General features: G+C 47.1%; 1 protein-coding gene across 3 annotated transcripts in view; it reads left to right on the forward strand.

The window, feature by feature from the left end:
- LOC144479030 (uncharacterized) overlaps positions 1-12,249 on the forward strand; it is a 315,575-nt gene that overhangs the window by 136,931 nt on the left and 166,395 nt on the right. For 2 of the 3 annotated variants that reach the window (XM_078197490.1, XM_078197488.1), the window contains one exon: positions 9,630-9,683. In XM_078197490.1, the coding sequence (XP_078053616.1) occupies positions 9,630-9,683 (54 nt within the window). Of the gene's footprint in view, positions 1-6,478; positions 6,564-9,629; positions 9,684-12,249 lie in introns of those variants that run through there. The other variant, XM_078197487.1, reaches the window with a different exon arrangement.

Here is a 12,249-nt window from a genome sequence, read left to right on the forward strand (position 1 = left end):
GAGATTTCAAATGGAAGGAACAGGGACAAAATGACACGCCGGTGAAAAGGCTCGAAGACGCAGAAGCAATTTGTCCGAATAAAAGCTTCGTGCGGAACGATACACCGGCCGGCGAAACCGATTTCTTTCTTAATGGAAGCCACGGTTACGTACGGCCGCGCGATAAAGCGGCTTTACTGCCGATATCCGGAATAATTTATTGTCATTACATTCATCATGGTGACTGTAATGCGCGACACTCGCGTTCCGAGAGAAAGCACCGCATCTGGAGTAATGTTACTAGGCACTAACGCCGATTTACGAGCGACATTTGCCCATGCGTTTAACGGACGCCGTCGACGCGAGATAATTTCGCCAGATAATGGACTATCTTTCCCATCGGGACGAACAAATTCACAATATGCGCGGTAAACGCCGTAGAAACCACAATTTCCGTACAAAAACCATAAAATTATTTACCTTCTCGACATTCTTACTTTAAATGTTCTTTCCATTTCTTCGTCCGTTTTAATTATTTTTACCTCGCTCGAAGTAGGCTAACAGGTAAAACCAACGTTTAAAAAATTCAGAATTAAATGCGGATAGTGTATAAAAACTCTGCTTCGCTTGACCTTTCTAAGAGCTATAGTGCGTTCTAATTAAGCATATACCTATCGTTAAGCGCGTCATATTTAAAATCAATTTGCATCAGTCATTAAGCAGCTCATATTCGAAATCAATTTACACCAGCCGTTTACCTGGATCGAGTTCCGCGCGTCGGCACCGGCCTGACTGCCGATAGATCCCTGTCGATTTTCTCGGCGATCGATCACGACGTCGCCTCCTCGTATTTCGAGCACTCGCGATAATCCATCTCCGGTCGGCGCGTTATTTCGCCGATCCTCGCATTAAAATGTAAAACACGGGGCGCGCTCGATTTGCTCGGATAATCGGCGCGGGGCGATCCCGTCGCGACGTTCCATCGCCGGCCACCGCGCGGTAATCTTTTCGCGAGCCCTGGCCGCGGATTAATTACGGGAGCGAAACGAGACGGTATCGCGTGAATCGTAAATAAAACGAAGCCGATGGGCGATCGAGGGGACCGTTCCAGGCCCCCATGATTAATACTGTTATCCCTCGAGCAACGCGCGGCCGTTTGGCGGTTTATAAACTGATCCTAGATAAACGCCGTTTCCGATCCGAAAGTGCTTCATTATTGTGTCGCCGCTCGCCGCGCGCAAGTAATCCGTTTCACGTTTTACCCAAGACGCGTCCGATTCCATTCTCAGGTGTTCGCGATCGGTGTCCGCGTCGTCGTTTTAGGTGCGAGCCGCTTGACGGACGATATAATTAAACCGGCGAAAATCAAAGAAGCCGAGAGCCGTATGATTGGCGTTGCCCGCGAATCTTTTTCCAGCTAGGTTGCTCGCTTCAACTTTCCTCCGTGGCTGCGATAGAAGCCTCGCCGGTTGCTCCAGGCCTGATTTCGTTGCGTTTTCCTACTCGCTTTTACAAGACGGAAATTAGCATCGCGTTTAGGCGCTGCGACGCGCAAGAAACCGATACAGGAAATTGCCTTTTTTTCAGGGGACAAGCGTTCCGATGGGCGATAATGCGATACAGCCACCTTGTTCAGAAAGCTATCGCTTCATTTAGAGCCTCGCACGCTCTCCTTCTGGCACCTAATCTTTTTCAACCTACTGTCTTTCATCACTTTTTCACGAATACAATTACAGCGTTTAAAAAGCTTGCTCGAGGAAGGAGCATCGTTAACATGTAAATTATGATACCAGCTCGTACCGTTAATCTATTACGCAGCTATCAAAAAATTAAAATAGTGATTTCAAACTATAGCAATAATTTACACGCCGGTCTTTAAGATCGTCGTCTTCCTCGCGAGATAGCAATCTCCAGCAGACGACCGTGTCAATAGATCTGAAACAATAGCGATATCAAGATAAACGTTTAAAAATACGTACGCGTCGAAAATGCATAAACGTCAGCAGCTAACAATAAGTGATAAGCAATAAAACGAAGCACGCGACTCCGAAACGACCCGGCGCCGGTCCTTCGAAACAAGTAAAAGCTCGTCGCTGGCTCGAAGCGTTTATGGGAGGACATTTTGTGGGCGATTGCCGCGGCGATTCCCGCAGATTTAACGCCGGCGTGGCTCCGTTAATTGTGTCGCATTCGCAACAATAACTGAAATTTGTCGGACAGGAGAGCTCGGCTGGCGGCGGTCGTCGGTCTCGGCCAATGAGACAAGAAACATAGCCGGGAGTACGGCAGAGTGAATCGTCACGTTGATCAGGCGGAGAGGAGAGTCCCGAGCGTGTCTCAATGTCTCTCCGCGCTTGGCGTGTGTGGGTGTGCTAGAGGTGCGTAGGTATATTGTAGGTTACGCGTGGCTCGTGAACGACCTTAGACTACGGTTCGTTAGGGATCGTCCTCCTCGTCTACTTCGGCGAAGATGACCCGGCGTGGGCGCGGGCCACGCGTCGCTAATTACGAGCAATCAGCCGCGGCTCTCTATGCAGATCCGGTCTCCAAAGGGCAGTCGGAGAAAGTGATTAGAGGATCGGTTACGTTGCTTCATCGGCGGGATTTTCTGCGGCGGGACAAGGTGGTCTTATTCGACGCTCGAATCGATTAGGCTTCTTCGAAACGATTCTCAGGCCTGGCGGTCTTCGCGCGATTTATTACCACTGCGAATTTCATCGGAGCGTTTTATATCGCTTAACAGATTCGATCAAAGTCACTCTACTAGTGTTAAAAACACTTTAACGATAATACAAAGTTGCACATTTTTCCAATATTCTTGTTACTCTATCTTTCTTTTACTCGTTCACACAGCTATATTTATTGTGCACAGATTAATAGACATTTCTTACGAGTATACTTACACTTACGTATATAAGACGTGGAATTGTCAGTTAAATTATTTATATCGTTTAAATCATTCTCCCTAGATATTGTTCGTTTTAATAAAAAGATTTTTAGTTCGCCAAGTAAAAAGACCATTTTGCGCAAGGACGAATGATTGCCGAGGTTTATCGCGCATGCCTAATTCGTCACACGAAGTGTTAGTTTTACTGTCGCCGAGAAAAAAAATTGGGTCGATTGTTGTAAAATCGTTCGGACCGGCTATCCTGGTCCCACGGGCTTAACGACACTTCTTCCGAACGGTTCATTTCACTCTTCAGTGATTCACTTTGGGTAGACCGTGCGCTCGATTCGTTCCGGTGAATGGATTTTCTGGGGAACGTATTTTAGCACCGTTTAGTCTTCTTCGAAATGTAATTATTGGGCTGCCAATCGCAGACGTCATGGAATTGGAGTAATATACTTGCATTAGAAAAATTTATTTGCTTTAGAAAAATTTATTTGCTTTAAAAAAATAGTTTTTTCAGAACTGTGACTATGCGATTTAAATCTAATTGAAACTCAACCCAGAAGTCGATGATATATATTTCCCTAGGTCTGGCTAAAGTTGCAAGTGCATTAGATCGTCGGCGTACGATTCCCGCGACATTTCTTCGAGAGTGGCAGTAACGATAGAGGAAGAAAGTTCTCGTGTACCGTTCCGGAGAAAGTTCGAATCAGAGCTCAGGTTCGTAGTTCTGGTTTTATCGAGGTGGCCCCTACCAACGCCGCCTCTCGAACCTCCACCAACTCCTCGAGGTCCGCCCACAACGCGTGCTCCTTCGTTCCCTTCGCTCCATCCCCGCGTACTCCCACGCCACGTGCTCGTCCTTCTTGCCTCGGTGTTTCTTTTGGTCCACCAGGAAACCACGCATCCTCCATCCATCACGAGCATCTTCATTCATGACTTCTTCCTCTGATGAGCCTCCTTCAGCTGCATACAGGACCGTTCGGAATTAATGTCGCGCAAATTTTTCAAACTTTCGTGGCTTCGCAATCTTTGCTGGGCGATTTCAGAGACGGAAATTTCGAAATTTATCTATCAGATGAATTTTTATCTCTTCCTATATATTCAGCGGAATCTAGGTTCCAAGAAGAAATTAGGTTCTAAAAGAATGTGAGTCTTCAAAAACTATTCTATGAACTGAAATGAATCTGTTCCATTGAAAATTTTCGTAACTTCCCCACTACTTCCTGAACGTTCGAGACTATTAACCCTTTGCGCTCGAAGCCACTTCCACTGAAAATCTGAAATCAATTTTCTGGCTTACAGTATTTCTATCTCACGCGATAAAGTGCATTTAGATGGATATACAGTTTTATATACTCGCTTAAAAATCCGATGTTTCATATGCACCAACCTAATAGTTCATCGCCTCCAGTTGTAATCGAACAGTGCTAATAATACCGGTTACGCAAGCGAGGCTATTCCGAGCCGAGCACTTTTCAGAGGCGTTCTGCAAATATGGCAGACCTTTTTCCCGGCAGCCTAATTCGCGAAGCGGCAGCGCCTTTTTATCAAAATTCCCCGGGACTGCAATTATCCTATTCGAGTCACGGTTCGACAGACGCGAATCGATTTACCCTAGAAACCCGCGATTCATTGTTGTACGTTCCGCGGAGCAGCCCGTGACTCTTTTGCCCGCTTTCGGAAAGCTGTTTGCCCGGCTATTTTGCATGAGTTCTTTCGAAATTCCACGGTTTTTCTCGCGCGCGCGCGGCCCCGGTTACTGCTTGTTGCGTTACGCCTCCGTAACCGCGCGCTGCCTTCTGAGTCATAGTTTAAAGGATAAAGAGTGATCGACGCGGTGATCCGGCGATTTATTTCTTCATGGTCAAGCGATATAGAGAAATGTGGGAACAGTTTGTTTCACGGTTCGAGCGGCCCGATTCGAGCAATGCCTCCGCCGGCGAGACATTTTTGCGAGGAAACGCGGTTCGGGTACGTTCCTCTTGCGCTTTCTACTTTCTATCCGTGTTATTCAATTTCCACCTGGTCCTAAAAATTTTATCTATCCTCACGGATTTACGTAAGATCTCTGAAACCGTTCCATTATTTGCAACGAACTCGAACAAATTCGTACAAATTGACTGTTTCCTCGAAAAAAGCCGACAAGACGCAGGACAAAGGTGGTGGACCAATCTTCCAGTTCCATTTATTCGAACAAATTTATTTCCTCAACGAAACTGGACGGTGCTTGGCAAAAAAACAACAGTTGCGCAAGAACTATATTAAAGTAGAATCGAGCAAGGGGTCAGCCGTATTACACAGCCGATAGAAATGTACGAAACGCGTCGTTTAAATTCTACTAACCCACAAACATCTCGAGAAAGCCCCTCGGGTCGATCCGAGCCAATCCGACGTGATTCTATCGGGGAGCGTTTTTTCGAGCGCGAGCTGGGCGATTCGTAGCGAAACCGAGCGGCCGACGATCGACCGCAAGGCTCCCGAAAAAAAGCGGAATCGGATCCGATAGATCGACCACGGGGATACGAGGGGTCATTACGGGCGATCGCTCGCTAACGCGAAAAACAGTAGCCCGTTCTGCATGCGGGGAGAAACGGCGACACGCCTCGTCTGCGAGGCAAACAGGCCGGCGCGGTGCGCAAAAGCTGGGCGCGAGCGCGCGCGCGCGCGGGGCGGCTGTATCGGCAGGATCGCGCGAAAATAGTACGGTTACGACGTGTTTTATGATCCTCCGCGCGGGTAAGTGCGCGTTCCTTTCTAGCGGCAAAGTGGCAAAACCATCGCTGATAAAGGAACGCAGCGGTAGGAAACCGCCAATGGTACCTGCGATCCCGAGTGCACCGCGCGCGCTCCAAGGGAACCGGGCGGAGGGAAATCCGCGGCGGCGGCGGTGGTTTTTCGTTTCTCCTCCCCGTCCTTTTCTATCTTTTTGCCGTGCTCGGCCGCGCCTAGCGTAGAGATAGTTCCATCGCGGCGTTATAAAACAGTAATCTATGGTCGCCTTGGCGCGCACGCGGTCCGACAGAGGTCGAGAACGGCCGGAATCCTGACCGGCTTTCCACCGACCGGCTCGCGATTATCCTGATCTATTCGAGGAATAGCGGCTTTGAAGAAGTCGCGAGGCCGTCTCGAACAGTAGTCGACGCGATCATTTCGATCGGGTTGCTTCTTTCGCAAGAAACATCGTTCCGCTCGCTTACGCCGGCGAACGCGGAGACGTTTCTTCCTCGTAGATCTGTTCGCGAAATGAAAATTCTACGCAGCGACTGTAGTCGATAGCGCTTCGATTTTTCCATGAACATTTCAGCTTCGACCAAAATCCGAAAGGATTCCCTCGACCCAAATTTGAAGAAAATGCATTTCCTTCCAGCCACCGACTGTAATTGAAGCTGAAACTGAAAGGGTTAACATTTGCTACAGTGACAAATAAAGTTCCGCTTCTCGAGAAAACCGAGGAATAATCCCAGCTTTTATGACTCCTAAACAAATTGTATATGTTCCACGATCTGGGTGCACAGTGTTTAAGTTGGTTGAACATAGTGGACTAGTGACAGTGCAATTTGAAACTGTGACATTAATCGGCCCACGTCGCGACGCAAAGATACATTAATGATACTGAAACATCGAACGAAGGAAGACCATAAAATGTTCAGTCTCGACTGGGGTTTCCACTTTCTGCCCGAAGAGTACGAAGGTAAGACGTCTCATTTGCCTTTGCGTCTCTATACAATTTCCACTTAACCATCTTCGTTATTAATCACTGGACCGCGGATCCGCGTATTCGCGTGCGCGCCGATCGACGCGGCGTTATTTCGCAACCGGACTTAAATAAAATCTTTCTCCTCCGCGAAAGGTTCAATTAAACGACGAATAAATTCACGAGTTTATTGAATTATGTTGAAGTTATTATTATTCTAGACAAGACACCGGAATACTTTCTTCATTAGCTTCAATATTAATAGGTAGGCTTCGGATGTTTCGACGTCTTCGCGTATTCAAGTAATTTTATCTTATAACCAGGATCGAATAAACATAGTCATTTTGTGCAGATGACTTTAGGGTTCGGTCCAATTGTAATAAAAAAAGAATAGCAAAAATTGAACGCTCCTAGTATAATAACGTATTCGTATCTCTGGCAACATGAAAATGATTCTTTACTGTCTTAAATTATACGTAATTATCTTAGCTTTTATTGAATTACATTAAACCTACCCTTGTACAGCACAAGCACTAATTTTATATGCAAATGCATACACGTATAATGGGTTTGTGCTTATGTGCGCGTGAACATTATCTTTGAAAATATTACGTATACGAAGAGAATAGTTGTACCATTCCTGGCAGGTGCCTGTTATCGTAATTATTCGCATATCTAATTTTCAATATATTTTCATTTACCGGAGAGGCAGGCGCGCGAACAAAACGAACGAGGATACGAGCAAGTTATTATTAATTTTATAGCAGTGCATAGATTTGTTTCTTAAAACATTATTATTCAAATAGACATTTTATAGTAATCCCTATCGTCATCGTGAGCATCTCAATTATTGTAAAAGTGTTCCAATTGTTAGAAATAAAAATGTTCCGCGCTGATTGCAGGAAATCCATTGTTCCGGCAAAATGCGTTGGTATTCGAAATGGACTTTTCATACAGTGTTAATTGTCGCATTTATGACTCGATACGTCGGCCGTGGACGTTGAAACATGGAGAAAACGAGTAATCAGGCAGTTTCATAGGTGCTGTGCTCGCGCCGAGCAGCCTCATGCTGCGAGCTCGGTGTACCGCGCGGGGTTTCAATACTCCCGAACGCGAGGATAAAGAAACGGCGTTCGCGAGCCAATGGGAAGCTTGGTAGCAGTGGTCCCGCTGCGAAGTTTTCTCGTTTCCAACGTTTTGACGTGCCCCCGACATACCGAGTTGTCTGGAATAATGCATAGTCCTACTCAGAGACCAATTAAATCGTGCCTGAACCAGGGCTCCTTCATTACAGGCTCTGCTGATTTAATCGACGTAGATACCGCCGCTGTATCGGCGCACAATATAAGTACTCGGAGGACGGTAACTGCACCCGGTCGATGAAACTACTTTCGAGGACTTAATCGTGCAAATATTTGTCCCGTCGATACCCGGAGGATCTCTCGTTCGATTAATTATTTAATCGCTATTGTTCTCGACGACTCTCGTTAGACTGTCTACTGTTGGCTGTGTCGAGATATACAACAGCAGGAGTCTACCATGTAGATTAACCTTTTACAGTCGGAGTCATTTTAACTGGAAATCCAAAATATTTTTTAAGGCTCGCGTATAATCGTTAAATCGAAATATAGTCGCTATCGCTGTCAAAGTCTTTTCAAGATGACCATTCATTCTCAGATTTCGATGACAGATGATTAAAATTTTATTTCGATGCAATAGGAATGATTGGCAGCCATATTTATCGAATCGTGAGCGAAACGTTCGCCTGGCTCGTTATTATAGTGCAAGGGGTTAAGAATTTAACGAAGCGATTCGTATGCGAGCTCCTCCAGGCAGTATTTTTAAGGATCGTTTCCTCCATTGTAGTTGCCACTTGATAGTCAACAGGCCGGCCTCGTTCCCCTGATTTATCAACGTGGTTCTAATCAAGAGAGTATTCGCGCGCGACAGGACGCGCGACCAGGGAAGCTGTATTAGTTAACCTTGTCAGATGGGTAGGTAGCTACCTTCTAGCCGGCCGTGCATGCTAAGTAGGTGCTTCGTGGGTGGTGCTCCCGACTACCACCTACGGCTGCACTCGCGGAGAGCACGTGGTATTCGAGGATCGATCGATCGATACGCGTTCCATCCCCGAGTGATTGGAATTGCTACCCCCACTAACGGCTTCCAGATTGTCGGACACGACGGCCGAACGCGAGAAACCACCTCCAATTTCGATCCTCCTGCTCGCCAGGTGCATCCGTTCGACTACCTGTTTCATTACGCGTTCGCGCGTCGTCGTTTATTTATCGGTGTGTTTGCCTTTAATCATTCATTATCTCCCATCGATCGATCCGCCTCTCTATCTGTCTTTGATTTTTGTTCTGCTCAATTTTTACCACGTTTTCTTGTAGAATTTATTTAGGATCAATCTCCAGCTTCCTCGGCGATTTAGTTCGCGAATTTATGCTACTCGTTCGCGTTTCGCGAGCGTACGGTTCACAGTACGCGACGCAGCTAATTACACGAATCGGTAAAGACTTCGTCTAGCGCTTCAGCTAATTAAGTAAACGCTCCACCACGCGGACAATTTACGTTTTAATAGCGCCGCCACCGGAATCTCAACTTTATCGTTCGATCTCCGGAAAGCTCTCTTAATTAACGCGGTCGGAATTGCACAAATGATACGGTTCGCTTAACGACCATGTAAAACGAAAGCGTCCAAACGCCACCGCGTTGATCCACAGCTCGGTTCGAGGGGCATTCCGGCATTCCATCCAAGGATTCGCATGACGCTGGAGAATCCGCGCGCGTCCGCATTGTCAGCGGCGCGGAGACAATGAATCGTAGATCCCACGGGTCTCCCCGCTCGGAACCTCGATCGATTTGATTAAAATCTTTCCATTGATTTCATTCGGATCGCTGGTTCCGACATCTGGGGCGGTCCCTTTAATGACAGTATACGGAAAGGGTTGCGTCGTGGGCGGCGCGTGCATCTGCATTTGTTCGATTCCGCCGTTTATCCGTCTGCGTGAACCCGCTATCGGCTCCCCTCGATCTAACGACGCGCTCGGTCTGTTTCAGGCTCGGAGAAGAATGGTTTCAACAACGCCGGTGGTTCCATCGCGTGCCGACTTGGTGAGTCCTTCCAAAATATTTCATTAATCGTCAACCGGCTGCCTCGGACAAATAGTTCCGATCAGATTTTTGATTTTTACTAGAATTAATATACCAGTGTGTGACGATTTTATTCGATGCTGAAAGTGTCCAAAAATATCCTCCTCGTTTATAATTTATTTGTATCATAGTCACCGATATTCTAAAGATGCGAGACATTTTTCAAGTCCTAGAAAGTATTTGTAGAAACTGTAAATCCGCAAATTGAACAGTCCACTTATCATCTTCGACTACCGATAAAACCAATCATGGGTTCGACATAGCCAGAAAGTGGCAGGAATAATTCGTGTTTGCCGAACAAGATCGACACGATTTCGATGCCCCCATCGAGCAATAATTCGACGCATTAGTCGCAGTTAGAAACTGCACTTTTTGCTCCCGTTAAATCCCGTGGCACAGGGGGCCCGATGACTCTGTTCGCCGAGATAGCTTCTGTGTCTCCTCCTTCATGGCTCATTTCAGTTTTCTCTTTACGAAAACCACACGGTGGCCGCGCGAGGTCCACCGCAAGACGGGAAGCAGCGGACACGGTGCCGCGCCGATCAAACAATCATCGCTGCGAGAAAATGAATCTCTCCTAGCGCTAATCACGCGTGACCGAGCCACGTATCCGAAATAAAGTGGCACCCGACACGACGCGACGCCACGGCACGGCGAACGCATCCCGTCGCGTCGATCGCCGCCTCTGGAGCCACCGAGTCGACGGCTCGGAGCCCCGGAGCCCCGGAGCCCCGGAGCCGGTCGTGGTCGGACGCGTAGCGAAACGATTAGGGTCCGACGATTATTCGCGGTCCTACGGAGGAGTTAACCGGTCGTAGAAGTAATAACGCCGGGGCAATCTGGTCCGGCAATCGATGAGTACGTGTTTATGTAAATCGAACGAGCCACGACACGAACCACGCGAGCGAACTTTTCCTACGGGGGCTCGAGAGCTCCACGCCGGCCTGCCTGGATAGGAATGCTTTGTTATCTCACGAGGAAGACGACATATCCTAGCTGCACGCAAGCCTTCTTCCTCGCTTCGCCACCGAGCCCTCCTCGCCTGATGACGAATCTGGCCATTCCGTGAAAACGTTCTGCCTCGTGTTCCCGTTCGCCAGCAGCAGCAGCAGCAGCAGCAGCCCTCCGTTTTATCTCAGAAAACTGATTTTCTGCACGGGAACTGGACCCAGTTCCTCTTACTGTTTATGCAAATTCGGAGCGCGCCGCTGGACCGCGTTTATGCAAATCGCGCCTCGCCGAAAAAATACTACGGCACGATTTTTCATACGAGTCTCGTCCGTTCTCGTCCGAGACGCTATATTGTCACCGACGACAAGGTATCGTCCGATTAACCCCTTGCGCTATAATAACCAGTCAGGCTCGTGGGGAAGATTTTATGCAAGCTCTACTAAATATATTATTAATTTCTTCTACATCAATCTGAAAATAAATTCTTCTGTCATCAAAGTATAGAAATGATGGTTTATAAAGACAATTCAGGAAACAGAAATTGACTGATCCTATTAGGAAAATTATTAAGTGCGAATAAATGCTAATCGTCGTAGCATGAAAGGGGCAATAGTGCAATGATATTTGCTTAAAAAAATTCCTTAAAAAATTCTCACGGGGTCAAAAGTGAAACGACGAACCGGAGCTCGTGGTCCCAGAGATCAGACGTCTTTTTCTACTTCGGCGTACGACGTGCTCGTGTCGCTTTCGACACGAAAATGCAAGAATGCCGCGCTCGAAACTTTCACGTCAGAAATCTCTTCCGTATCCGAGAAAATAGAAAATCTTTATGGGGTCCGGGCCCAACTGTGCTAGCAACAGATTGTAGCAAAAAACGTGTAGCACATAAATGACTTCTTTACGCGTTACATACCGCGTCGCTCATACGCTGGCGACACTAATCTTGCGATAGGTTTGGAAACTCGGTACGACATATTCGAGCACATTGGATTTTATTAAGACCGTCGCGAGGCGAAGATAACTTTCCAATCTCTGCTTCATTAACGATGAAATATCAAAAAACTGGTCAAACAGAAAAAATTGGATGTTTTGTTACAGAATTCACGAGGCTGCGAAGATGCCTACATATTATTTGATAAAAATCGTAGAATACCTTGGCAAACGCGATTCCATTGTTTTTGAAGATTCTTTAGATTTTTAGCTTTTCTTTACATTATTTGCACGACTTTCTATTAGATTTCTACTATAGGATCGACATTCGTTTCAACCGTGTCTACTTGCGCTGTTATTCGCGCTACAAATCGTGTAAGGATCACGCTCGTAAACCGCAGAAAAGCAACGCGGCTGCTCTTCCGTGCACCGTACGGTGGAAATCTGGAGACTGCTGGGTATTCGAAAGAGTTAAGTCGTGAGATTTTTCGTCGATATTAGGCGAGGACGGTGTCGAAGCATAGGGAGCGTGAGACTCCTCGGACGCGGCGATTTCTCGCCGGGGCCCTAATAAACCGGCAGCCCGTCGGTCACCGTCTAATATATTCGATCCGCATCGCCACTAAACACTCCCTCGCCACGGTAA

Source organism: Augochlora pura, chromosome 3, assembly GCF_028453695.1.
Source record: "Augochlora pura isolate Apur16 chromosome 3, APUR_v2.2.1, whole genome shotgun sequence".
Lineage (NCBI taxonomy): Eukaryota > Metazoa > Arthropoda > Insecta > Hymenoptera > Halictidae > Augochlora > Augochlora pura.